Here is a 27,562-nt window from a genome sequence, read left to right as displayed (position 1 = left end):
ATAATCATGATCTCGTGGAAAAGAAACAAAATAATGTACACGTACAAACATATATTAAGCTTAATTGTTAATGCACATAGAAGAAATAATTATCCTTCTCTCTCTCGCTGCACTATGCATGCAACTAAAAGGAAAAGTATGTATGCACATTCGCCTTATCTAAAAGTACATTCCTCCGGCTTCCCTTTCGACTTCACGGACAACGAAAACGACGACGACGACGACGACTACGTTCATGTGAACAGGGTTGTGGAATGTCTGGATTGCGTGGTCAGAGAAGGTGGAGAGGAATCCATATTCAATCACAAGTCAGCGTTGACGAAGACAGAATGCAAATAAATATGCGATATGACGGAATTGTTGGCAGTGTCTAAACGTTATATCGTGAATGTGCACCTACGAAAACCCAGACATTGGATTGGACTGAGGAGCCGGTTTGGCACCCAACTTCCTTTCAAAATCAATTCAATACGGTGTAGATAAGGCTCACAATGGGACAAAAGTCTCCGAAAAGTAGTGAAAAATAATATTTCTTTCATTGCTCTTCTACATAAATATTTGTGTAATAAGGTTTCACATCATCATCAGCTACACAAGAAATAAATAAATAACACAATTTTGAGCAGGAGCGGAGCAGGAGGCTGAGAAGAAAGCCTTCAACATGTCCTCAATAATGATAACCAAATGAAATCAATCGAGGTTGCTGTGCTGTTGCATTATTCACATTGATTGTATTGACTTGTCCTCATCCAACCCGCGGATGGATGGAGGACAACTTTTTCTTGTTAGTTCTCACTCTTGAGGAGGACGGCGACGGCTGGATATCATCGTCGTCGCCTCCCTCCCAGTGTATGTGACTCCTTTAGAGACGCTGCTTCTTCTTGAAAGCAGGAGCAAATACCAAGCAAATGACAATGACGACTCCTCGCTTCCATCCATCCATCCATTCATCGTTCATTCAATATTGGCACACGCTGCTGCTGCTGCTGCATGGAGTCCAAGGTTTTAATTCCACCAGGATCAGACACTTATTTGCACAGCCATAGTGAGTACTTACGTATATGCTTCCCTTACAACTGCTGATGCTGCAATAAAGAAAGACCCAAATCAGGGATTCTTGAACCTCTTCCGTATAACCAAGTGTATAAACCCAGTTCCAAAATTGTTGTCAAGATATGCATGCAGTCACACGCCTCCCCATCCGATCTGTCATATTGCATATTAAGTCTTGTCTAGTGGTGCTCTGGTAGGTAGCCAAGGGGTTGTTTGTTGTTGGCTAAAAATGGAATGAGACAACAGGATGCACAATCACCCTTTGATGTGATCGCACGCTATAGAATTTTCGCCGTGCCATCAGAGTCGTTCTCGCTCAGATTCGCTGCTTTGAATAGTTCATATAATAACCCAGAACCATGGGTGGAACAATTAGCAAGTTTCAGGCAAGCTCACCCAAAATACGAGGTACAAGTAAGTGCACTCACGCACACAAACTGTAATGCAAGCTCACAAGTAAATTAAGACAAAAGAATTCAAATACTCTTTAAAACAATGAATCCGTGCAAATGTGTCGTGCTGGCATAAATTGCACGAAAAATATTCCAGGCAATTTACATGCAAAGCACAGAAATATATGTACATTTGAGACACTGGTCGCGTTACCCGTCCGTCACTCACACGGATCTACCGACTGAGGAGCTAAGTAAGTAAATATGAATATAGATAGTTGTATATGGACTTACATAATAAGTACACATGTACATGAATAAGAGACCTCCGTGGTGCCGTGATATTGCACATATGCTGAATGCCTCCAAGAAGATAACATGGTCGGTGGGTGCAGTTTGCTTCTGACCGTGTCGTGTGGGCGTCTCTTCCGTCAATCAGTTGTTGTTGATGATGACGATGATGCTTCAAACGGAAAATAAATATCTGCGTCGCAAACTCGCTGGAAAAGAGCTCACGAAAATTTGATCCCCATTTTGTGTACAGCAGCAGCAATTTTACTTTGATCTCTGTGCCTATAACGACCACATGCATTGGACCACCACCGACCTGTTGATTTTATTTCCGTCCGCCCGTGGGAACTAACACAGTTTGTCAGGTCAGGCTGCTGGGATCAGGATTCATGAGGATACTAAATCCCCCTCATTCCGTTAAATTTTGTCCATATATAGCTCCTGGAGATGAAATTCATAAGAAGGATTCATACAGAGAAATCTGTATATACGATCCTCACCACCACAAATTCTCTTCAAATCCTTGGTCGACCATGTATGTATACGTACGTACGTAATACTGAATATAGATTCACCCTTAAACCCTGGTTTCACCATCTCCGAGACATGACATGGGCCAAACCCAACCTGCCAATTGTTCCACTTTATTTGACTCTGTATACACTTACGTATGTTCCCCTATTCGAGGAAAACATATTTTGCAACATAGCATCGTTTGAAATGGGTTTTGGAATGTGCTAATCGTTAAATGTATTCCAGTCCTTCTTCATTTTCTCCATGTGTCGTGGTCGTCGTCGCCGTCTTCCTCCCTCATGCTCATCCTCACTCATCTGCTTACGTGTGCTCGTTGAAATGTGTGCGGAGGGGCTCCTACTTTATTTCGTTTAATTTATTTCACTCCGTTTCTGCGACGGACTGAGGAGGAGACTAATACTTAAAACCTAGGGATGGCAATAAGCTGTACAAACACACATGCAAACGAACTGAGCGAACAACTACTATTTGGTGTGGTCGTTAAATTTCTTTGGAGCTTTTATTACAACGCGGATGGAGCCATGCATTTGCCAATTGCCATTATGATTGTAACAACCTCTCCATTTTCGCAAGCTTAGACTTTAGTCATCCCAGGAGCGGTCATATTTCGCAAGGAAAACACTTTTTTGTGTATGTGTGTGTGGATGGGTCTCTCCCTCTCTCATTTGTCCTGGTTCATGGCCACATCACGACGGTACGACACAATAAGGTGCTCACAGGATTGCAAAATGCGTATTTGGTCAGAGAGAGAAGAGAGAGTAGTAAAGTTTTATGACGGGCTGCTGGGGTGTCTGAAAAATAAGGCCCTTCCATCAACCCATCCAACATGGTCCCTTTGTTCAGAGAACCAAGCGTCTCTTCTGCCATCAGACCCATTCATCTCACACGGAGGAGGGAGAAGGGGTGTGGGGAAGGCGAGGAGAGATGGTGGAGGTGAGGATGAAAAGATGAACGACGCCACAACTCGACGCAGCCGATGGACGCCGGTGGCAAAACTCTCAGTTTTATGAGCTCTTTGCCATTTTATGCATGTTATTTACAATTTTGCAGACGGGAAGGAAGAGGAAGGGTCGCAAAATTCATTTTGTTGTTTTCCAACAAACCAATCATGTTTTGTGCCATGTTGTTGTTCTCCTCGTCGTCGCATGCACCGATGGCTGGATGGACGGAATACATGATAATAAAATAATAGTAACGACCAGGATGAACGAACGGACGGAGAGGAAGAATGGGAATAAACTGCAATTTTACACCCGTGAAATGACTCATGATACGAATTTCATAGCCTATCCAGTTTCCAGCTCCCAGGTCGTTGATTTGGTTGCAAATCTCGCATCTCTCTCTCAGGAGACCCTTCTTCACACAATCGCAGTACTTATGCACCAACATCACGTCCAACCAGCCAGACAGCTACTGCAACCTAACTAACTTCCTTTCCTCCTCCCCAAGACTTATGTAATCGTTCTCACTGCCTTGATTGACGCAATCAAAGGATACCGATAAGATAAGCTAACCACTTACTCCATGGATGCTGATCTTTGTGTGATGATCGTGACACATTTGCAAATGCTACATATGTAATTAGTTAAAAACAAGGGATGACTCACATGAGTTGAGAACAAGTAGTATTTATTATTATTATTACTCGACTAAAAATCAAACAATTGGTTGAATGAAAATAACTACGCATTTGTGTCCATAAAGACAAACGAAAAAAACGAGCTCGTATTGAATGCTATGCGTTAATCGATGACATAAAATGCTAAATCCTTAGGATATTTATTTATATTATATAGTGTGATTCTTGCGATTCTATTGTATAGTTGTAGATTAAGTTGCGACTTGTTTCCATTTAAATAGCGATATTGCGGAATGACGAATGCGTTATCTCTCTCGAGCGAGCAGTAATACTTTTTCTTAATGTCGATGGAGGTATGTGTACATATGTACGTGAGATGGGTACTAGCACCACGAAACTGGGTAAATGCACAGAGGTTGTGAGGGATGGGTGTGGACTTTAAACATCGCTGCGTAGTCGACTAATGACTTACACAGATACACGCTATAAAAATTATTAGCAATGGTTCTCATCTCACTCCTCTGCCAAACCTGACCCATCACAGCTGAAATTGAAGATTTCTCTATATAAAACGACGTGCTGATAAAGGACAGCATTACATTCAATAATTCTTCCGTCCCCTCACAAATTCAAGCTCTGTACACATTTCTTCGAATAGAGCACAAAAAACTAATTAACGAGGACGACGACAACGACGACACAAAAGTTACATATTTACCCGACGGCACAAGGCTCACAATGAAATGTATCAGTTAATTGTTACACACCTTACGACATACTCGGTATAAGCATTCTCCTCCTCACAATATTCATAATTATAATTAAGAATTGACAAAAACGGATAATATAATTATTTGGTTTGAAGCTATCACTCATTCACCTTCACCTTTGCTGCAGTCAGTCATTTAACTGTTTCTTATCTTATATCCTATTCGATCCGAAATCCGAAATAATGAATGTTCTATTCTATGTATATGGTAATATCATGTTCAACTCTCTATCTCTCTTTAGACGCAGAAGAGGGAGATAAACTCTCCTGGCTTGACACGGACGAGAAGAGGGACGCCACAGTCATGACTCGTCTGATTCGTCCAAAACAGGAGGCCGCAACTTTTGCAGAGATTGAGTTCATCCGCGTATTCTTCTCGTCCTAGACCGTATCTCCTCTTCAGAGTTTTAAATTTGAGTTTCCAGAGGGGTTCTGTGACCACGAGTGGTGCTTTGAGGGGTCCGGCCCTATGGTTTGGCCAGATAGGGAGGCTCTCCAGTCGATCCTGGATCAATTGCAGCTGTTGCGGAGTGAAATGATAAGCCACCAGCTCTCTCCAGACGCGATTCTCACCCGCCACGCGACCCAGGCAGGCGTGACTGCTCCCAAGAGACTCAATGTCCTTCTCACAACTCAGTTTGAGGAGAATCTGTCGCAGAACTTCCTCCGGGAGCTGGTCAAGTGGAGGACTCTGACAAATAAGCAAACAAGTCATAAAATCAGTGCTTATACAAAAAATGCATATTTCAAAAAGTACTATCTGCATCATAAATGTGTGGGATGTGGTAACTACTTTAACGTTAGTTACCTTATCCACATCGTCCTTCCCGGAATCGCTGCCAATGTTTGACTGAGAATCAGAATTGAGGATTTTAGTAATGTGAGCCTTGTGCTCCTCCCACAACTTGGTCGAGCCCAGTTGCCCACCCCACACGGGTTGGTCCACCGTCTTTTCCCTGCAGCAAGCAAAATGTAAAGCATCACCACACAGTTGTTTGTGACTTATTTGTCCATAGTTTTTCTTTTGCATTTGAATTTAATACCTCATGGCCTGAAGAACGGCCCTAACTTGACCGCACCACCCGTTCTGGCGTGCTGTAGTGGCGGCCTCATCAATGAGGCGAATTAGGATGCGCTGAACGTTGCCTGGAAGGTGGTCCATGCTGAGTAGAAGAAGTTGGAGCATTCGACCTGATTGAGTAAAAAGAGTATAGTATTATTATCTTCGTGACGCTATTTTATGTTATTCAACTATATATATATAGCCTTACACGTATAGTTGAACCGACGAATGTCATGACACGCGGAGTAAAAGTCCAGCTGCAACAATGCCTCTGACAATGTGTTTTGTCGACGAATCTAAAATCACAAGTTTAGTTGGTTGAGAAACTAATGGGCAATTATAAGTATTAGAAAGCGTACTTCTCTCGTGGTCCGCGTCGTCACATTGTATTGAGGCTGGAGAGATTCGTCTAGAAAAATAAACGCACATACGTAAGAAGAATATTGTCAAATTAAAAATAAAAGCAATTTAACTTACCTCCTCTGCCACCGCTGCCATCCCCATTTCCAAAATAGCTCGAACTACAACAATTAAATGAAATGTTAAAGTATGGCCAAATGTGTACTGGTGTTAAATAATATATCAGTTTAGCTACATACAATTTCATACATAAAAATACGATCGTATGATATAGATATAGACGCTAAAAATGCAGATTTTAATCATATAGAAACGCAAGGGATGATATGCATACCTAAACTGCCTACTAAAATGATATCTTGATCTTGAGCTGGTACACGGAAATTGTGACTTAATCCGCATCTACCATCATTATCATGGTTTAATTAGTGGAAAGTAGATGGAAGGAATAGATGCCACGTGCAAAAGTGCAGAACAAGGAAAAAGGCTAAACAATAAAGATCGTTTTTTATGGCTAGTTTAGTTGGTCATTCACCATTAATATAGCATGCATGCATAATTAGGTCCGGTTAGATCTGTACTAAGAATATTAGTAGAATGTGATTTAAGATGTGCATAATATGTTAAAAAATTAAAACCACGCTTCATGGGCTATTGTAAGATGCACATCATTTCCAACTCGTTATTGGCAATCGTCAATGGTTGTGCGTGGTGATACAACAACAAAGAGTTTCCAGCACTAAACTCCAATCACATTTGTCCATCTTCTCAAGGTACTCTTTTTGCTTCAACAGATATGAAATAGCATCAGCACTACTGCCACTTTTTCAGACAACTTTTGTCTTAGGACAACCTTGACGCTGTTAGTGCATGCATAGTATTAGTGCTGCCTGATATGTGCACATGCATAGAGATGCAGGTATGAGTGGGTGGGTGGGTGTAACAGGTATCACTTACTGGAGATAGTTGAGAACCTTGGCTCGCTCCCACCCAGGTCCGATTTTGACCCACTGCTCCCCAGGCGACCTCCAGTCTTTGCTTATGAAAGGCATCCTCCTTAAAGTCCTCCCCTTACCTCAAATTTCTTGATTATCCTGTTCACTCAATCTCAGCAGAGCTCTCTGACATGACCACACCCACCGATCTCCTCCCCAAAAACTGTTATGTTCACGACGGCAACAAAGAACGTGTTTAATAGCTTCGTCTTTCAACTCGTTATAGTATTTAACTATGATTCACAATAATAATATCATATTAAGTACGTAATATTATTCCCTCCAACTCTCTATAATACGCAGACATGCAACACAAAGAACAGATTACGAGCTTATCTATTTTTCACACTTATCGTTACCTGTCGTACTAGTCATACAAACACACGTTCTATGACTCTGTTGTTGATTCACTCACGACCTTTGCGCTTATCAGTCACTGTTCAGAAACAACGGACGATATGATGATGAAGCTCGTCACATCAGCTGTGTGACGAAGTTTCCTTGTTTTGATCGTGTTTCGCCTGACTCGTGGAGAGAATTGATCGCATTTGCAGACGACGACGATGAATACGAACGAATCCACTTTTTTGCGTTCTATAGCGCACAAAATCCTACGGCTGATGCTCTAATAATAACAAACGCGAATGATAACATGCTGGTGTGGGAGAGAGTTGTGTTGCGTAAAATCGCACAAGCCAGCTCATTTCAGGTTGGCAACAGTCCCAATCCCAACTACTCTGAATGTACTAGCATGTAGGTATTCATGCTGCTTGGTTCCTCCAATTTTTTTGGTTGATGTTGGCTAAAAAAAAATGACAACAAATCGATGCAATGTTATTATCATCACTCCTTCCCCCAAAGGGGCATTTGGTCTCCCTGTCGCAAAATTGAGTGACTAGATAAATGCATTATTTGCGTACGCTGTGCTCGCTAACTATCTATGTACGTGAGGCTTGGATACCTCTGCTGTGTGGTTGGGGCACACAGGTAAATATATAATTTTATGGTAGAAATTTAATGAAATTGGCCCATCAACCAGAACTCGCCACAACATTGCGACATTCAAATAAATGCAACTCCACATCTTTCATCCACACCACCACGCCACAAAGGAAGAAGGAGAACCATTAAATCATTAGAGGACTGGTTACAATTATGCAAGAGGGGAATAATCTTAATGCAACTGTAGTAACGTAAGGGGCATTACTAATACTATCATTATTATTTTATGAGAGGTAGACGAAGAAAATAAAGGAAATGCACATGTCAGCAACGGTGCATTTTATGTGTAACGGTTAAATGTGGCGTTTGCCTCAATTCATCACAACAAAAACTGCACAACGATTGGCCTACAATTTATGCAGTTGTACAATTTTTGTACATCCTGGGATTGGGAGCATCATCCCTCTAATAATAAATACCAACATAGTTGGAAGTTAGTTCAAACATGTTGAACGTCCACAGTTGGCTTTTGACATTTTGTATGAGAGAGATCAAAGGTTTGAGAATGTTGAGGGGTAGTTAAATATGAGGGTACATTGTTGACTCAAAGTACGAGAAATGTCATCTACTCGTGTAGATTACATTTGCAGCAGGTGGTATGAATGTATCCGAACCAATCTATCCGTGAAATGTTATAGCCACGTGCCGTTCCCAGACGACGACGGGACTAATAATAACGGAGAAAGAGTAGTTTTGGAAAAAGTCGGGAAAGCAGAACCTTGAGACGAAATGTGCCAAGGACAACAGATAAACCGGGCATTATATAGCTGCTAAAGTGAGGAAAGAGCTACTTCTTGATCACTGCATAGGGCTTCTTCTTTCTCTGTCAGTGAGAATTGCAAACTATTAAACCTGCTTTAGTATGCAGTAATGCCAGAGTAACTGGACTGCATAGTGGTGAATATGAGGGAAGACATCTCTCCTTCTCGCACGTATGCATGAAATACGTTTTAAGCAGCTTTTGACAATTTTTGATGACAACTTTTGGTACAGAAGATTTGATTTTCCAAAATGGAAGAAATGAAAATACATGAAATATTGTTCAAATGAAGTATTTATTCAAGTGACAAAGTACATTGTGAAAAATATGTAAATACTTGGGATCACACTTAGGATTCCTCATTCCTTAGTGCGATACACTAGATGGTAGCTACTAAACAATTAAACAAAACAAAGATGAAGAAAGGGTCTATTTCTACTTGAATTTAACAATTAATAATCATATTATGGGTTAATATCTGAATGTACGTATTGCTTTAATCTTTGTAGTACTAATGATTAAGTATAACTGATTGATTATATTGAATGACGAATATGAAACGGTTCTAACTATTATACTTTTTCCTAGGATAAAGTTTGATAAAACTAACGTACTAATAACCTCCCTCCATATTACATATGCATAAATTATATCACTAGTAATATTACAATAATTAAATCTTGAGCAGTGACAGTGTAACAAGAAATAATATTCTGGAAAAATTTCAGGGCAATTGCAACAGACAGCTCGTCACAGCCACATTACATTCCCAGAATAGCAACATCACTCTCTCCAACTGGTTTTATTTGACTCCCTGCCGCCGCCCCCACAACACTAGTGCCGTTGGCCAATTTCCCATTCTGACTTCCGGGTGTGGTCGTCGTCACTCCTGGTGGTGGGAGCCGAGGGCGTGGTGATGTTGACCCCCCTGGTCGCAGAGGAGGTCCCTGTCCCCCCAAAGTCATCTGCACGTTACCTCCACCAACAGTTGTTGGTCCAGCTCCACGTAGAACGACCGTCGTGGGACTTATCGTATTCCGTGGTTGGCGTGGTTTGCTCAAGATAAACCGGCCCCGGTTCGCGTTAGTCTTTATAACTCTTCCTCCTAATGAGCTTCTGCTGAGAACATCTCCCTTTAGCTCTACGCTCTGTCCAAGGGCGGCCGGGTTGATGCGAAATGGAATCGCATTAGCAAGTGAAGATGGTGATGGATGAATGACATCAACTTTTTTCAACACATCATCGGAAGGTTGTACGCTACTGTTTTGCTGCGTATTTTGTATCGTCGCAGTCCTCCCAGCTGCAGCCTCCTGGTCTTGGCGTACGCTTTGTTTATCAGCTATATCTTTGAGAGCAGGATTGTAATGGCGTTCGGCTAAATGTTCGACCAGAGTTCGTACCTTTCCATTCACGACATTACAGAATGGACAGGGAAAGACTACTTTGCTTCCAGTCGTCGTTGTCTTGCCGTGAAAATCTTTCATGTGTTTCGTCATCTCTGCACTTGTCGTCCCGTCCTCCGTTTTCAGGATGAACATGAAGAGGCAGATGCAACAACGTATCTTGTTATGTTCCGCCATACAGACAGACGCTTCCTCCAAGCTTCCAAACGCCTTTGAACACAAAGAACAGGTCTTTAATTTTGAAGCTAGCTCAAGGACAGTGTTTGCGTTTGGCTGTTTCGAACATTTGGAAGAGGAGCTGACATGGAGTGTGACCTCCTTGCAGTTGGGCAGCAGTGTGTTTTTCAAAGATGAATGGACTTCCTCCCAGTGACTGAAAAATGCAGTTTTAGTGGGGTAGTCGGTCTCACAAGGCCCACAGTGGGGACGCTTCGAAAATTTGGCTTGAGGCAATGCTGGTGGCAACACTTGTTCTGGGGGCTGTGGGATTATTTCTGCTGGTGGCGGTGGCTCTGGTGAAGGGACAGAAGGGGTTGGGTTTAATGATTCAATGGCTTCTATATTAATGAGGCGCTGTACATCGCAAATGGAGGATGTGGTGATCCGGTCTAATTCTTCCTTGATAAGTTCATCGTCAATCCCTACAGCAGACCAAACACATGCAAATATATAGGCATAAATATAACAGCATGAATATGCATGTAATGTGCTATATTTATGGAACTTACCAGCTAGTTTTGCAGCCTGTGCTACATTCTTCCGAATTGTAATCACGTCTAGTATAAAGTTAATAATTGATCAGCGCAAAAGAAATCAAACAAAATCTAAGGTAAATCGGTGACCGGAAAACATACCTTTTTCCTTCACCTCTTCACTCGCCCATTCCCGATCATACTTGTCCTGGAGGCGTCGACAGAGTTCTGAGATGTCAAAAATTGGCTCTTGGATGCTGTCCTTAATGTAATTGGGTGGAATGCCATCCTCCATATCTAACGTGCTAATCTCTGTAATAATTTAATAGTAATAAATAGGCAGGAAAAATACATGGAAATTCGACCTAATCTTATAGCTTTAAGGTCCTAAACAAAAACCCTCCACATTACATTACACTCCGTCTTCTACGTAAAAGGACTCAATATTGAAAATTAATGGTGCAACTTGCACTATGTAAATAAATAGTTCATAGTTTCTTGTTACCTATGCCGTATTTGTCAGCAAACCCTTCTTTCACCTCCTTCCAGTCATCGTTCTCCACCTGAGTTAATTCTGCAATATCGGTCAAATCCATCCCCCAAAACGCACCCACTTACAGAATTTTTATTTTTATTTTAAGCTCCTGTGTGCCAGTTTTGCAGCAAAAGACGAAAAGCAAAAGGACAACCGGTGATTTCGTGGACATGTTCGGGGTGGGTTGAACCAACAACGCTACCTAACCTCCAGTTTTCTCATTTCATACATGAAACTTAATTTAATCATTCGTCAACTTAATTTAGCTCTAGTCGAAGGTGTATTTAAATCTTTTCAGTTTCTCAAAAACCAAGAATTGGACATTATTCATTATTAAGCGATCTAGAATCTTAAAGAGATTCTAGATCCAGATCATCCTCATGAGAATCGTTAAATTTCACTTGATTAATCATTAGTATATCTGTCGCTGTGTGATAAATTAAAATGCACTGAAGCCACACACCATTTCTGCCGGATTTTCGATAATAATTCTCTGTATTCGTACATCATCTAAATACCTCTCTGCGTTACAAGTACTAATTTAAGTTTTGCATAATAAATAAATAAATAAATAAAGACACAATCACAATACAATTTCAACTTTCGAGTTCAGTTTGCTTCCCTTGAACCTCGGTCGTCTCCTCCAGTGTTCATCAGCATCTGGTCCCCAGTGTTGTCGCGTCCTTTCTGGAGGAGGACACGTGTGAACACATTTCACACAACAATATGAAATCTGGTGGTTGTATAACTCCTAAAAATAGTGATCTCCCCATTCTCTGACGCCATTCTTCCTAACCACTGGTGTCATATCTCACTGCGTCATATTTTCCAATGGGGCCCGCACAACAACAATGGCATCTCCACATATCCCACCCCACATTTCCATCACACTGGCTTTATTGTCGTGAGACTGGATAAAATCAGAGTGTCGTAGGTTTGGAGGCATCATTCCATTTTTTCTCCTCTACGGTTTACTCTCTAACACGATAAGATGCAGACCGTGACTGTCCTCTTGGTCGTCGCCGTGGCGGTGGCTCAGGCCCAGGTCATCCCACCCAGGAACAACCCCATCGCTGACTTTGTGAATAACCTAGTCACCAAGAGCTTCTCCGAATTCAAAGCCATGAATCCCAGAGAACGACTCAACCACGTCCGGGTGAGTGTCACATAATACTGGATATGTGACTTGTAGATAAGTCTGGAAGTTAATAATCACGGCCCTTTTTTTCCTCTTCATAGACCAAATGCGCTGACTATCCACGCATTTCCGCTCGCGATGATGCCACCATCAGTGCCAATCTGGAGGAGAACATGAAAACTGAGCCAGAAGTCGGCAAAGGATTCCAAATGGGTGAGTACAATAACAACTCGACGATAACATATTAATATTATTTACATAGCTCACCCAACTTTAATCGTCGATCAATTGCAGGTTTCAACTGCCTGTCTGCGCTGTCCAGAGAAGATATCATCTCCACTCTTAAGACCAGTCCTCCATCCGAGGCTATCAACCGACGTCCAATCCCCGAAAGGAAGAGGCGTCAAACCACAACACCACCCGCATCAATGGACTGGAGAACCAAGGGCTATGTGACACCTGTTCAAAATCAAGGACAATGCGGCTCTTGCTGGACCTTCAGTGCCGTAAGAAACTTACATAAAAATGCTTGATAATATTTTTCACATTTACTGGAGCTACCTTATTTCGACAGAACGGAGCTATGGAGGGCGCCGTCTTTAAGAAAACCGGAAAACTCCCAAATTTCAGCGAACAAAATTTAGTCGACTGTGTCAATGGTATGTGAAGCGCTTTGTTCACCAGCTCGCTTATATTTAATATCAGATCAAATAAGGGGACGTTCGTAACGCCAAGAGGGGTAGGTGGGGGTCAGGGCCCAATGATATCGTGCCTATGTGACACATGTTAAAGGGGGTGGAAGAGTGTCCAGAAAACCAAAAATTTGCGCTATGAAGTTTACGAAGGTCCCTTAAGATATATATCTTAAGGGATGTATCGATGTATGTAGTAGTTTCATATGTAGTTTCATGTCGCTAATATGAGAATATTGCTAATTCTCCATTAGCAAGTAATGATAATAATAAAAATTGCAAATATTTTTCTGAAAAGCGAGCTCTGGATGTAATGGCGGATGGATGACGGATGCGTATGATTACTCGATCAAGAACCCCGGAGTGGCCAACGACACTGCTTATCCCTATGTCGCTAAGCAGAACACAGCTTGTAAGTATGTCGCCACCACGAATGCAGGAAAGGTTGCTAGCTATGCGTACACCAAGCAAGATGACGAGGCTGACCTTAAGGCCAAGTTGGCCACCATCGGGCCAATAGCCGTGGCAATCGACGGTATAAAACAAATTAATGTAATACAATATTATAGCAATCATCAATATGTTACAATATGATATCATCAATAGCCTCCAACATTCAAAACTATGTGAGTGGAATCTTCTCCTGTGCCAACTTTACAGCTGTCAACCACGGCGTCCTGGCTGTCGGTTATGGCACCGATTCTGCCACGAACACCGATTATTACATCATCAAGAACAGGTTTTTTCCCTCTCAAAGAGGGAAATAAACGTTATTTACATCTTAGAATTACCCTTTCATATAATTGTGGTGACCTTTCAGTTGGGGATCTGGCTGGGGAGAGAATGGTTACATTCGAATTGTGCGAAACAAAGGAAGCTCCCTCTCTTGCGGAATTCCAACTTATGCCAACTATCCGGTTGCATAATAAGGCCATTTAATACCCTCCTGTTATCAATTATGTAGAACTAATCACTTTGACGGTCGTCAATAAATCAGAATATTAGCCTGAGCAAACTAACATGAAAAAATTCCCCAAAAATAGAAGCTTATTTATTCATAAATGTTTTTTTTATATTTGCAAAATTAATTTATATGCAAAAAGCGCAATGTTTGAATTTCAGTTTCGAATATGTTTATGTTTCATATTTTTATCATCGTAATTTTAGTTGAGAAATATGGCAAAAAATCGCTCATTAGAATTCAGACTATACCAAACCTAAAGGACTAAAATTTTCGCAGAAGAAGAGTATCTATGAAAGAAATGTCTTCGAACCCGCAATCGTGGAATTTTTAAATTTCTGTGTGCACTTTTTCTGTGACAGTGCCAAAATACTGCACCATTGCTAAAATTACACTGCGGTTTGAGAAATAGGTCGAGTGCAATCCATCCATCCTCAACATTTCCGCGACTCTTCTTCCTCATTGCATTCCAAACTCTGGGCTTCTTTAAGCCTATCAAAATAGACTAAAAGTGTTTTTATGCAGTGGTAGGAAACAAGTTATTTTCCATAACTGCTCTCCTGTTCCTCCGTTGATTTTTCTTTACACAAAAATTGGTTTCTCCAGACAGCAAGAAACATGCTATTCAACACCTTCTTAAACATCAAATTACAAGGCAAGGGGTGGTTCCTAGCTAATATAAATATGCATGTATGAGGCAGTCAAATAAAGCTTGCAGTTTTGTCCCCTCATCAGCATCAGCATTTACGCATATTTGCTGATAGAGCGAGAACTGAAGAGAGAGTAACTTGTACTCTTGTAACTTGCATAGTTATGGTTTGTACGAGCGTCTCAAGATCTTACGTCTCACACTCCTCAGATGTTGGCAATTTTGGAGAGAGACGAGAACAATCAGTCTCAGTCTGCAACCTGTTCTAACCACACGACGCGCACTGCCTTATCAGTCTGCAGAATGGACAATCTCCTCCCCCTCCTCCTCCTCCCTCCTGCAGAACAACTCTCCCACTGACGAGCATCTGATACCCCGCTTTTTAGCTGTCAATCCTGCCACTCGTACGCCAAAAAAATTGTTCAGTTCTTCTTCCACCTTTGGATTTACATACTCTTTCAGTTGTCATCATCATGGAGTGGTTTTCTTCCCTCAAGTTGGCTCGAGGTGCCAATTCATACAGTTTGTACGTGTTGGCGTTGTTACTTTTCGCTTATCTACTTAACCAACTGGACCGCTACACATTGGCCATCGTCACCAAACCTGCGGCCCAGGTACAGTAATTAGAGATAAATAATTCCTCACATAAATATAGTATATTGTTTGGCGTGATAGGAAATAATGACATCTGTCTCAACTAATCATCTAGTCACTTGTTGAAACCTTGCATAAATGTGCATTCATTATTTGATTACAAAAATGCGATTGCGTAATAATCAACGCGATTGGATTTATTTGTTTCATTAATGACGCGAGAGAGAGAGCAAAAGATATTTAGTGAACCACCCACCCAGCAGCATTCACTTGCTGTCTCATTGTGCGTATGCATGTATGCAGTATCAGTATGAATCTCATAGCACAACCTCAATTCTGATCTTTGTTGCATAAATACTTACATAAATAGCATTTGCTGTTCCACTTGACTAAAACATAAACAAATGACACGCCAACGACACAACGCAACGAGATGCACATTTATTAGCGGGGGGAGGACCATTCTTAAGTGAATTATGATTGTGAAGCCAAAGGGGCAGAGTCAGTTAGATGTAGACTATGCCGGGATCATTGCATATTGGTGTCATTATCTGTAATTCAACTACCCTCGAAGTCGTCTTTGCATATAACAAAGACAGCAAAACCTTTTGTCTCTTCCCAGCTTCTGCGGATTCTGCTAATTGTTCTCTCTCAGCTCTAAAGGTGGCACACACTTTCAAATGACATGACATAGAGGTGGGGACGAAGGGTTCTCGAATAAGGACAGACAGCTTGAGGGGTATAAGCATACGACGGCTAATTGCTAAATGACGAGTCCTCCATCAAATAATAAAGGAGCACTTGGTAGGAGAATACCTAATCTATGGTTTCAATGGACTCAAGAAAATCCACACTCATCACAATCAATGCCATGCAAAAGCAATGCAAATTAAACGCCACTTGACAAATAATTCTCTTAGCTTGCACCTTAAACATTTAGGATCGTATTATTTTTAACCTAAAGTATTTGGTTTGGTATTTGGTAAGAAGGTCGTGGGTTGAAACCAGAGAAATCTGATATCTGTTGACAACGAAACGTCATTCTGTCAATTTAGCAATGCTTTAATCATAATACGTGGATTTGCAGCACTTATAGAAATGCCTATTCAGCTTTGGTTCATCCGTTTAAATGAGGACAGGCAGACACAGCCAGTGTTGAATGGGACTATTATAGGACGATATCGGGGTGTTTAAAAAATCAGAGGTCGTGGCAAAGGTTAAGAATGAATTATGATTCTGACACCTTATGCCTGCTTGGTTTCTGTTAATTTTCCTCAAGCTCGTGCATGTCGTTATTTGTCCAAAAATTGTGAGGGGAGACATGCATGAATGGGAGGTAATCCAATCCAATAAGTGGCGTGAGAAAGGCCACCGGAGTGAGAGACTCCAATCATGATATTTCACGAGATTGAGGAAAGTATATATTTACTGCTTGAGAGATGGCTCAAAAAGAAGAATATATATGCACATGCATTCTTCAGATCCAATTGTAGAATTATGTTTGTATTGCTTGAAAAATGATGCATCCTTAGAGTATTTAATAATAATATTATTAAATATTCTAAGGTAATGACATGATTTTCTCGAAGCTTTTGAATAAATGGTACATTCATGCACAAGGAAATCTTTAACTACATATGGACAATATGGCCATTCATTCAATGAATTTTCTGTGATGCAAATTATGTTGACAACGAAATCGCCACCACATTAGTGTGTTACGCAAGTTTTTTTTCTGGAGCTCTTTTTTCCACCACAATCACCATCGTCATTATTGTTGATAGAATCATTCTGTCATTCTGTCATTTTTTTTCTATCATTCTGCCATTGTTTTCACCCTGGATCTCATGAGCGAGTTCCATGCTCGAGAGTCTGAACGGAGCGTGCACGAAATAACTGCTCCAGGTCCTTATTAAGATTGTTCGTTTCATTCAGTTATCCTTCGCCACTGTTTGGTGGGCCTAGTTACGACCGTCGAAAGTAGTGGTGGCAATTGAACGACCGCCGATGCATAGTATTTAGCAACGGAGCTAGTAATATAAATATGTAGGGAACATTCGGAAGGAAATTATGTAATGTAACAGTTGGGTGCAGTGAGTTGTGGTTGGTTATAGCTCGGGAGCAGCCATGGGGTTTACGTCGAGGCTTGTTAAACTGGACTGGGTGGTTAAACTCTTGTTTGCTCGTGGTGAGGGGAGTGGGGGTGGCTGCCCGTTGTTGTATCCCCTCTTTCTGTTCTTCCTCGCCTACTCAATGGCCCAGTTCGACCAGTTCATTCTGCGAGCAACCTACACCCAAGTAGCTCAGGTACAGGAACACGTGTCAACTTTCTGCCTTGTTGTTTCTAGCAAATTCTCCTGCTTTTTCTATCAATATTCTTGAAGGGCCTTGAGCATGGACACAATGACTATGAAAGAATGTGTCAACACATACGCAAAACAAACCAATGAACGATTTACTGGTATGTATGAGCAGATTCGCAAATATTATTTTTGCTTACTTGCATAATAAACAACGCTCGTTTTTGCTCGTGTGAACTGAAATACTTTTTGCGACCATCTTTAACACTTTAATAAGACGACCGATCAAGGCAGGATTACTACATATAGAGGAAATGAAATGACAAGGAAGAAAACTCACTTTATTCTGCCTTTTTCTTTAACTGGAAATCCACTCGCAATGTCTGCATAGTTAATTTTTCACGAATACTGTAGCAGGAAAATTCCGTAGTGAAGGTCGAAGTATGGAGATCGTGTGTTTTAAGGATTTCTAGTAAATATGTCCCCCGTAAAACTAAATAAGTGGAATAATTATGTACTCCTCCAGGCCTACTTGAGAAATAATGAGACTTTTGTAGAGGTATTGCACTGATGTACACCGATGTACGAACGTCCTTTCGTGCGACATGAGACACCCACAATGCTTTGCTCATCTGAGGAGTGAATGAAATTATACCCTGATTGCGATCGTTATGGGCTCTCCGGGTGGAGCCTAATAGGCAGAAACCAGCCACGTTCCTCAGTTTGCTGAAAAGAATGAGGGGAAGAGCGCTGGTTTCTGCCTATTAGGCTCCACCCGGAGAGCCCATAACGATCGCAATCAGGGTATAGGAATATAATGAAACTCTGTTTACCTTGCAGGAGATCGGATATGGAGATCAAGGGTGCATGAGGAACGAGTCCTTCCCCATCTCAAAAAGCCTCTCCCACAAAACTTGCCTCGAAATCAGCACCGAGACGGAATGTTTCGGTGCTCAGGAGAACGGCACCTTTGGCTGCAAATGGGATTACACTGGACAGGGTTTCGACTATCAGATTCTTGCAGGGCCCGTTTTTATTGGAATTTACACTTTTGCTGCCATTCCGGTGGCTGCCATCCCAACTGTGACCGGAGGATCGTGGTGTCAGGTATTATGATACTAGCATATCTCTTTAAAAGTTAGAAATTTAGGGATATGCACAGCTTCAGGCTTCTGGGTGCAAAGAAACTACTACACCACAGAAGAGGTACCATTGGTGGTACCTCGGCCACGTTTGGCGCTCAGTTCAAAAAGTGGTGTCTGAGTGCGCACATGGTATTTACGTTTCGCTATTGTTCTCGAAAAGGTTTATTGTTTAACTGAGCTCTTAACTAACTTTAACTGAGCAATTACAATTCTTGTCATGGGTCGAGTTAGGAGAAAACCACGTATTACGTCTAGTCATAAATGTGTAATCTGTGGGTTAGGTTTTTACAGTAGTGCGACTTTAGTCAGACATAAAACTCAGGTTCACGATGGTGTAAAAAAATGGAGTTGCCATGTTTGTGGTAAATTATTTGCACAAAAGAGTGATTGTACCAGACATGTAAAACGTGGATGTAAGTTAGTAGTGGTGAAATGCAGATTTTGCAAGTTACGCTTCGATTCAAATTGGAAGAGATTGACTCATGAAAAACAAAGCCACGCAGAAAAGTTTTACAAGTGCAAACAATGTGAACAATTATTTCCTAACAACTCCAAACTTGATGCACACATTAGAGCAGTTCACCTGGATATAAGGAAGTTTGAATGTAGTATTTGTGGACACAAAACTGCAACGAAGGGGAATTTAACCGCCCACATGGAGACACATTCAACTTCTACTCCTCTGACCGCTGCACAAGCAAATCTGGAAAGATACAGAAAGTTTCGAGCGGATGGCCATCAAGTTCAGAGTATCGTGACACCAAGTGATTTCGAGTACTACCTAAAATTACACAAACGGCAGGAAGATCGAGTTCAAGCTGCGGAAAATTTGATACCTGAACTCGAAGCCGAAAATCTTATGCAGCAACACAAAGAAGGTTATTATTACACATCTGATGGAAATGAACGAAGTATAATACAATATATCAAAGGAGACATGAACGGTGAGTATTTTGAATTAAAATTAATTTGAAAACAAGCATCACCTATGTCGACAAACATTGAACATTTCCAAATTTACAGGTTTAGGTCATCGGTCGTACGGGTACGTTTGGCGACAAGGAGACACCTTCGAAATTGAAGATGTTTATGTGGGGACAAGTAAGAGCACCGCACAGGAAACTGCCCGCAATAAGTGGACCAAGCTCGGTTCAACTTTAACCAGTGGCTGTAATGATCGGTAAATAATAATATTTTTTTAATACTACTTGTACATGTGCATATTAGCATACTTTTCTTTGAAACAAATTGCAGATATATGTACAAGAAGGGATTCTTCTTTTGTCCAGAAGAAGCATTCGAGATTACTGGATTTGTGACTGACCGAGATTGGATTGCAAAAGATCTGAAAATGTATGCACGAGCAGAATGTGGCGCAGTTGCCTCCTTGGTTTCAAAGAACGCGTACATTAGCTTACAGGAGTTTCGGTATCAATTGAGTCAAGGGCTGAAAAATTCAAACCACCTATGGCTTGACCCACCGACGACATCTGTTGTCACTGGAGGTCTCAGTCAGTCGCCAAGTCGCCGTTCTTCTCCACGAAAATCATCGTCCCGCCCTCAGGTTTCCTCTGATTCTGAACCAGATTTTATTCCCAAAAAGAAATCGAAACCAAGCACATCACGATCTTCGTCTAAATCAGACATGACCACCAAGAAGTCTGATAAAGAAAAGGATTCTCCGGTATCAAAGAAAGCATCTAAAAAAGAGAAGGAGGAGAAGGAAGAGAAACCACCCCTCACAGAGGAGGAGAAGAAAAAGAAAGCATCAAACTTTGCAAAATTGTTAGCTCATCAATCATCGAAGCCACGTCATCTTGGAGAAAAACGACTTCCCATCGGGGCGAAGGATTGTTTGGCCGGTCTGACTTTTGTGCCTACAGGTGTATTGGACTCCTTGGAGCGAGATTCTTGCAAAACCTTGGTGGAAAAATATGGAGGTAAATTTTGGTATTTAAATTTACAAATCATATAATTGCTTTAATACCATCTTATCATACTTTTAGGCCGCGTAACTACAGCTATTAGTAAGAAAACGACCCACTTGATTGTCGGTGATGACCCAGAAGTAATGAAACTATTGGGAGCTGTAAAACAACGAATTACGATTGTGTATGAATCCAATTTGCTAGAAATGATTCGTGTTTCTAATCCTGATGGAAATAATAACGAAGAAGAAGAAGTTATTGAAATGTTGGATTTGGGAGATTCTGAAGCACTCCCCCCACCCCCACCACCAACTTTGATGTGGGTAGACAAGTACAAACCAAAAACGATGAAGCAAATCGTTTCACATGGAAAGGACACGGGAAATGCGACCAAATTGGTTAGATGGTTAACTAATTGGTTTAAATATCATGGAAAAGCCAATGTAAGTAACGTAACACAAATTTACATGTATGCAAACCTGAATAGAAAATAAAACTTGAATACAACTAAAACCTTGTAGGACAAGGCAAAAACAAATCCCCCAGGATTTCGTGACCCAGAAGGGAAAACGTATAAGTGTGCTTTATTCTCGGGGCCGCCGGGTATTGGGAAAACCACTACAGCGCATCTGGCATGCAAAAAAGTTGGCTATGATTATTTCGAGCTGAATGCATCAGATACGCGAAATAAGAAAGGTCTTCACCAAATCGTTTCTGATGCCCTGTCCTGTAAAACCATGTACGGAGGGATTAATGACCTGACCAAGCAGCACGTTCTGATCATGGATGAAGTGGACGGAATGAGTGGAAATGAAGATCGGGGCGGAATTCAAGAGCTCATTGGCTGTTAGTAGAGAATTATTAATTAATCATTATGTGTATAACTTGATTAATGTGACCTAATTAATTTTCCGCAGTGATAAAAACTTCTCGTGTCCCAGTGATCTGCATTTGTAATGATCGGAATCATCCAAAGATCCGCTCACTTGCCAATTACTGCTTTGATCTCCGTTTTAACAAGCCAACCATTTAAGAATTGAAAGCATTGGTGGCGACGATATCATTCCGAGAAAAGTTGAAGATTGATCCTCAGCGAGTTATCCAACTCTGCATCTCAACCGATATGGGCATTCGACAAATTATCCACACGTTGGAATTGTACAAAGATACCAATGCAGAAAATGTCTCTGCTCCGAAGAAAGATTTAAGATTTGGACCGTGGGACGTTTGTAGAAAAGTTTTCCTTAACCCAGAGCACGAAATGAAGAATATTCATGAGAAGACTGGATTGTTCTTTCAAGATTATTCCATCGGATCACTGTTTATTCAAGAAAATTATCTTAAAATGGTTCCAGTCAAAGCAAAGTCAGTTATTTTTGCTTGTCGTTTTAAAAAAATATTTTTATGGCTAATAATAATTTGATAAATTATTTTAGGCAAAAATATTCAGAAGCAATTGATGGACATCGTCAGTTGGAATTAATTGCACGCATCGCTGCTGCCATCTCATTAGGTGATGTCGCGGAAACAATGATTCAGAAAACGAATAATTGGTCATTGTTACCCGTTCAAGGAATTTTTTCTAGCTACATACCTGGAGAGTTAATGGAATCGAATTTATGTATGCGCTCTTAACTATGTTTAATTAGCTCTTGATTAAGTACTTAACTAGCCAATTGAATACCAATTTTATGATCAGGTGGCAACATAGAATTCCCAAGCTGGTTGGGAAAGAATTCCAACAAAAACAAGCGTCAACGGTTACTCCAATCACTGCACACTCACGTCCATCTTCAAGTCAGTGCTAGTTTGGAAGCTCTGAACATGGATTATCTACCTTATCTTAGGAGAAAGATTTGCACTCGATTAGGCAGTGATGATGTTACAGCCGCTGCGGAAGTCATGGAGGTATGTATTTTGAATTGGCCTCAAGCTATTTTGAATTATTGCTCAAAATCATTTACAAATTTCATCTCTCTATTCAGACGTACAGTTTGAGACGGGATGACTTTGACTCGCTGAATGATCTCGGGCACTGGCCAGGAATGAAGAACCCCCTAAAACACGTGGATAGTGTCACAAAAACCGCCTTTACGCGGATGGTAAATAAACAAGTGTTGCCATATGCGACTGATAAGTTAGTCAATAAAGGGAGAAAGACTGCTACGGATATTGAAGGGTACGGTGAGGAAGCAGAAGAAGTCTGCGGTGTTTCTGAGGAGGACGAATAAGTCAAAAAATCACTAATCACTAAAATTATAAACTCAACATTGACATTAATTTCTTCAATTAACAAACACCGGTTTTCTAGGTGACTTAATTTTGTTAGCATAATAGTTGTAGTTAGACCCAAACTAGTACCAAATGTTACACTTTACTTATACCGGTATTATAAATAAATGAATTAGCATTAAATGAGAAACTTGTATCAGTTTATGCAATTTTGACATAGACAGTATTTTTGGTTTCACTTTCCCCTTGTAATATCAAATCACAGAAAGCACAATTGGCAAACAAATCCCAGAAATCACACCTAAATATTATCCACATAGGATATGGGATAATCTGCAAATATAGATCCCGGTGGGAATTGCCGCGGACGCCTACAACCGCAAGGTAAAGGCCGTCGAAGAAGCCTGCTAATATTATTTCTCCATATAGAGATATGTCATTGCATGGCCATGATATCGTCGTGGTTCGTGCAATGTTGGTCGCAAAAAAACAGTTGGTTTTTGATCCGGCAACTACTGCATGAGCAGCGACGATATGATGGATGATGAGACTGTGGAGGGGGAAGGGGACACATTTACTCTTCCTGACGCGAATGTTTATTTCTATGGCGTGACAGTAGCCGAGCAGCTTCGGGAGTTGGGATGCTAACAATAACGACGGCTTGGTGGGTGCAGCTTATCGGAAGTTGTGGGGACATTTTAACATTGGGGTACGATACACTATGCACTCTTCTAATAATGTTTCTCCTCTTGTGAATCGCTCCTCTTAACACACACCACTAATCCATTTTTATTAGGGTCTCTATGTGAAATCGTCAAAATGTCAGTCGTCAGTCCAGCATGGTCGTTATGTCATATTTACAATGAATCATGTCCCCAGAATGATTATTCTTTAAATTATTCTTCAAATGATTAATCTTTCCCTTTCCCTTTCTTCTGGACTGTGCGCATTGATTTATACGGTGACATGAACAGCAGAACAAGTGCATGAATTAACATGTGCATATGCATATGCAATTGTTGGTTTTTGATTTCTGAAGGGACGCATACAGAGAAGACAATGAGAAATGAGCGTGCACTTTTCGCATTTCTGTAATTATGCCCCCTGCGTGGACTATCACAACGCTGATCTCTATATCAGAGTCTGATAATCAGACCCTCTCTCTCCCTCGCCCTTAATTAACAGAGAGATTGAGTATGTTCCTCCCTGAAATTGCTGCACTTGTTGACTTTTCTAATCTGCTGGGCCCATGTCTTGTCGTTAGTTGTTGGTGAAGTGTGCCACGGCAGATGCAACAACAATGTGGTTGTTGTGGTGTAGAATAAAAGTGAATGGCCGCAGTAACACAACACTTAGACGACAGAGATTACGTGTGTCTATATTGCGGTGCAGTGATGAAGATATGTGCAGATTATGCAAGTGGATCACCTTGACTGTATGAATGCAATCCATCCATACCGTCGTTGTCATCCATCATGTCCGGCATCGCTCATCGCAACTTTCAGATAATTCTTTTGCTCCTATGATAAATAAAAATATTTCTCACTGAAATGCTAGATAAATATCTACGCTTGTGTGGTTTCTGTCTTTGGGAGTACCGACGAATTAGTATGACGTATGCAAACCAGGTCAAATCAATGGCCAAGCCTAGCGCATAACGCTTACACAAAGTATTTAGATGCACTAATAACATCTAACATAACGTTACAGATAGCGAGATAATGGGCGATGCTCACGATTGCTCTAACTTTTAACACCTAAATACGCTAGGGTTCCATTTATTTTAGGAAATTGTGTGGTACAATGAAGCAAAGTTGGGCACTGCTGATAATTTGCGTAGTTATTTAGTTTGTTTGTGATGATGCCGTACCTGGCTACTACCCGTCTTACAAAATAAATGAGAAGAAATATGCTTTCATAGATTCTGTTGGGGATTAGCGTCGTCTTTTGGTCCGCGTGCACCTTGCTCACCGGATTTGTCGACTCGTACTGGCAATTGCTCGTGCTCAGATTTGGTCTTGGTCTGGGGTAAGGAACCACTACGCAAATGCTAGCGGTCATCAATGACGAATTAATTGCAAGACTTCAATGTGTCGCAGTCAGTCGGGATGTACACCCTTTGCTGCCAGCCTGATATCGGACTACTTTTCTGAGCAGTTGCGGGGCGCGGCGCTGGGTGTGTACAACTGGGGAATTTACACTGGATACTCAATGTCCTTCGCCCTTGGGAACCTCATCACGCAGGCAAATATTAACGGCCAAGGCTGGCGATGGGTCTTTATCATTGCTGGGATACCTGGCATTTTCCTCGGCTTTCTCATCATGCTGACCGTCCGAGAACCTGAAAGGACTAAGGGCAAAAATGAGCCTGGTAAAGATTCAACACATTTTAAGAATAACGCTAACTTTCATATGAAAATATTACTTTGTTCGTCGCTGTTGGTGCAGGAGATAAGGATGAAGTTCGCTCCAGCTGCGGACATCTGTGCCACATCGTGTCGTCCTTCTGTCGTCCGTCCATCCTCCTCCTCTGCTTGGCTGGCTCCATTCGGAACGCGGCGGGGTATGTTTGGGCCTACAACACGCAGATCTACTACGAGACGTTGGGAGAAAGTCGGGGTCAAATTGCGTCCTGGCTTTCACTCGTACCAATGATTGGAGGATCCATCGGCGTCCTCGTGGGTGGCTTCATCTCAGACCGATTCGCGGCTCACGGTACTGGACCCCACGGAAGAATCTGGGTTCTTATTATGAGTCAAATTCTGGCCGCTCCGTTCGCTGCTGGGGCCCTCGTTCTTCCCCCGCCTTACGCCTACATGAGTCTCATCCCTACCTACATTATTGGTGAGCCATTTATACATATACCTGTAATAATTTGTCACCAAAGACAAGCTGCTATAATCAATCAACCTTCTTCTTGCACTCTTATGGTGACAGGCGAAATGTGGGTGAGTGTAACACTGGCCGTGTTGGTGGAGCTGGTTCCTGCCAAAATAAAAACCACATCGGTGGCAGTCTACTTTTTCATCATTTCCAACATTGGGGGTAACATGCCGTTGCTCGTTCCTGTGCTGAGACCTGCGTTCGAATCATGGGGCTACACTAAGGAGGCTGCACTGCGATGTGAGCACAAAGTTATGTAAATACGTGTGGCTCGAACCTTGTGTCGAGTGTCCTGTTACATCCGTAATTTTTAATTTCTCTATTGTGCAGTTACTTTGTTGGCGTTGTACCCGGGCGAGTACGTGCTTGGTTCTGCACTCTTCCTGCTCACGCTCTTCGTTCTCAAGAGGGACATCGCCTACATCCAGGAGCATCTGACCAAGAGCGACCCCCCCAACGTGGAAGTGGTCGCGATGGACAAAAAGTTGCCGCACAACCCTCAGCCAGACCCAGAGTTAGAGAAGCAGGGTCAGGAGCAGACGAAAATGTAATGTGTCGTAGGGTTTGTCGCCCACGCATCGCTTAACATCGTCATGGACCATACTGAGCTGTGATTCAATTTATACTTACACACAGATATGTACATACCTAGGATAAATATACGTAGATTTTATGTATGTATGACCGCACACCTATCGATTGTTAATTCGCATATCATCCCACTCGCCACACACTCAACCAACCAAAATGTGTGGGGGGGGGGGCTGATATGCATATATATTTCTATTTTGTGATTTTACCAAGTGATTTTCAAGTCCATAGTGAGGTGCCTCCACATAAAGTGGGCAGACACAATTATGTATGTCCATGCACCATATACATTTCCAGCAATAAAACTGTATCGTCTCTGTATGTACAAAGGAAGGGTTGGTTGTCCAGGATTGATTGACTCGACGATAAATGTAACGCCCAAGTATATGTAAACAGGCTCATTATCATTTACAGCTAAAGTGTAATCGCTCCTTCACCGATCAGTTTACATGAGCATTTGTAAATAATAGTGTGAGCGACTATTATTATTAACTGGCTGGAATTTGGATATGTTGGTTGGTTTGTTGGATCCGGGTTGTGTCCACATAGGAAATCTCGCCTTATTTATTGTGTAGTACGAAGTAAAAGCTTATCTGCGAGTGGATGCAGTCATGTCTGCCCCAGCATTTGCATGCATAACTCCACATAAAAAGAAGAGATGTATGATGCTGGAACTGCCGTTGTTATCGCATTTGCCAGGGTATGGTCGTCCTCGCTTTCTTAACGTTACTTTCTTGGAAGAAAAAACTTACCCGTGAAGCAGCAGCGCAGTGTTAGTTATTAAACCACGCATTTTTATTGCTACAAACACTCAATTTGTAGACATAACATTGATCAAGTGGTTCAAGTAGTCTTGGCAAAACTTTTTCTGAAACCCCCAGTTGAGCCCGTAAATATCCACATTAATAATTATTGTTAGTTTGTAATTTGATACTTATTTTTATCCACACTCTCCTCTACAAAAAGCCATTGAATTCCAGGACCCATATTGACGAGAGGTGCCAATAAATATACCACGTAG

At 41.5% G+C, this 27,562-nt stretch overlaps 5 protein-coding genes and 1 long non-coding RNA gene across 10 annotated transcripts; 3 read left to right on the top strand and 3 right to left on the bottom strand.

Annotated features, from left to right (window-relative positions):
- Nucleotides 1-361: 361 nt before the first annotated feature.
- On the bottom strand, nucleotides 362-2,090 carry LOC118436278. Its single transcript, XR_004835322.1, has 3 exons — nucleotides 1,740-2,090; nucleotides 1,058-1,085; nucleotides 362-986 (listed from the first exon to the last, which is right to left on the bottom strand). It is a non-coding gene; the product is annotated as an uncharacterized LOC118436278 (long non-coding RNA).
- Nucleotides 2,091-3,878: 1,788 nt separating this feature from the next.
- On the bottom strand, nucleotides 3,879-7,737 carry LOC110852477 (F-box only protein 25). Of its 2 annotated transcripts, none has more exons than XM_022100563.2 (8): nucleotides 7,396-7,737; nucleotides 6,999-7,269; nucleotides 6,159-6,202; nucleotides 6,041-6,090; nucleotides 5,890-5,977; nucleotides 5,662-5,809; nucleotides 5,427-5,574; nucleotides 3,879-5,309 (listed from the first exon to the last, which is right to left on the bottom strand). In XM_022100563.2, the coding sequence occupies exons 2-8, from the start codon at nucleotides 7,091-7,093 to the stop codon at nucleotides 4,857-4,859; spliced, it is 1,026 nt and encodes a 341-aa protein (XP_021956255.1). In that variant the 5' UTR covers nucleotides 7,094-7,269; nucleotides 7,396-7,737; the 3' UTR covers nucleotides 3,879-4,856. The 2 variants fall into 2 exon arrangements, with proteins under 2 accessions (XP_021956255.1, XP_021956256.1); XM_022100564.2 differs by having other exon boundaries at nucleotides 6,999-7,199.
- A 1,337-nt stretch (nucleotides 7,738-9,074) lies between these two features.
- LOC110852117 lies at nucleotides 9,075-12,388 on the bottom strand. The gene is made up of 4 exons (XM_022100095.2): nucleotides 11,399-12,388; nucleotides 11,056-11,205; nucleotides 10,930-10,977; nucleotides 9,075-10,842 (listed from the first exon to the last, which is right to left on the bottom strand). The coding sequence occupies exons 1-4, from the start codon at nucleotides 11,487-11,489 to the stop codon at nucleotides 9,560-9,562; spliced, it is 1,572 nt and encodes a 523-aa protein (XP_021955787.1). The 5' UTR covers nucleotides 11,490-12,388; the 3' UTR covers nucleotides 9,075-9,559.
- LOC110852181 (cathepsin L1) lies at nucleotides 12,380-14,283 on the top strand. The gene is made up of 7 exons (XM_022100170.2): nucleotides 12,380-12,584; nucleotides 12,668-12,779; nucleotides 12,861-13,072; nucleotides 13,141-13,225; nucleotides 13,557-13,793; nucleotides 13,865-13,997; nucleotides 14,079-14,283. The coding sequence occupies exons 1-7, from the start codon at nucleotides 12,420-12,422 to the stop codon at nucleotides 14,182-14,184; spliced, it is 1,050 nt and encodes a 349-aa protein (XP_021955862.1). The 5' UTR covers nucleotides 12,380-12,419; the 3' UTR covers nucleotides 14,185-14,283.
- Nucleotides 14,284-15,043: 760 nt separating this feature from the next.
- Nucleotides 15,044-26,874, top strand: LOC110852027 (protein spinster homolog 1). Of its 4 annotated transcripts, none has more exons than XM_035853448.1 (8): nucleotides 15,044-15,482; nucleotides 18,603-18,869; nucleotides 23,687-23,776; nucleotides 24,989-25,095; nucleotides 25,167-25,438; nucleotides 25,516-25,911; nucleotides 26,005-26,190; nucleotides 26,281-26,874. In XM_035853448.1, exons 1-8 carry the CDS (start codon nucleotides 15,342-15,344, stop codon nucleotides 26,499-26,501), a joined length of 1,680 nt encoding a protein of 559 aa, XP_035709341.1. In that variant the 5' UTR covers nucleotides 15,044-15,341; the 3' UTR covers nucleotides 26,502-26,874. The 4 variants fall into 4 exon arrangements, with proteins under 4 accessions (XP_035709341.1, XP_035709340.1, XP_035709342.1 ...); XM_035853447.1 differs by lacking the exon at nucleotides 15,044-15,482 and adding an exon at nucleotides 17,378-17,769; XM_035853450.1 differs by lacking the exon at nucleotides 15,044-15,482 and adding an exon at nucleotides 17,894-17,923.
- LOC110852026 (replication factor C subunit 1-like) lies at nucleotides 18,881-23,269 on the top strand. Its single transcript, XM_022099987.2, is given in 9 exon segments — nucleotides 18,881-19,851; nucleotides 19,931-20,087; nucleotides 20,162-20,847; nucleotides 20,914-21,278; nucleotides 21,357-21,681; nucleotides 21,753-22,200; nucleotides 22,272-22,456; nucleotides 22,535-22,743; nucleotides 22,821-23,269. Coding segments are annotated over 9 exon segments (3,348 nt in total). The 5' UTR covers nucleotides 18,881-19,124; the 3' UTR covers nucleotides 23,067-23,269.
- Nucleotides 26,875-27,562: the final 688 nt, after the last annotated feature.

Source organism: Folsomia candida, unplaced genomic scaffold (assembly GCF_002217175.1).
Source record: "Folsomia candida strain VU population unplaced genomic scaffold, ASM221717v1 Fcan01_Sc007, whole genome shotgun sequence".
Taxonomy (NCBI): domain Eukaryota; kingdom Metazoa; phylum Arthropoda; class Collembola; order Entomobryomorpha; family Isotomidae; genus Folsomia; species Folsomia candida.
Note: the sequence above shows the minus strand (reverse complement) of the source record. Positions and strands in the feature narration are given on the sequence as shown.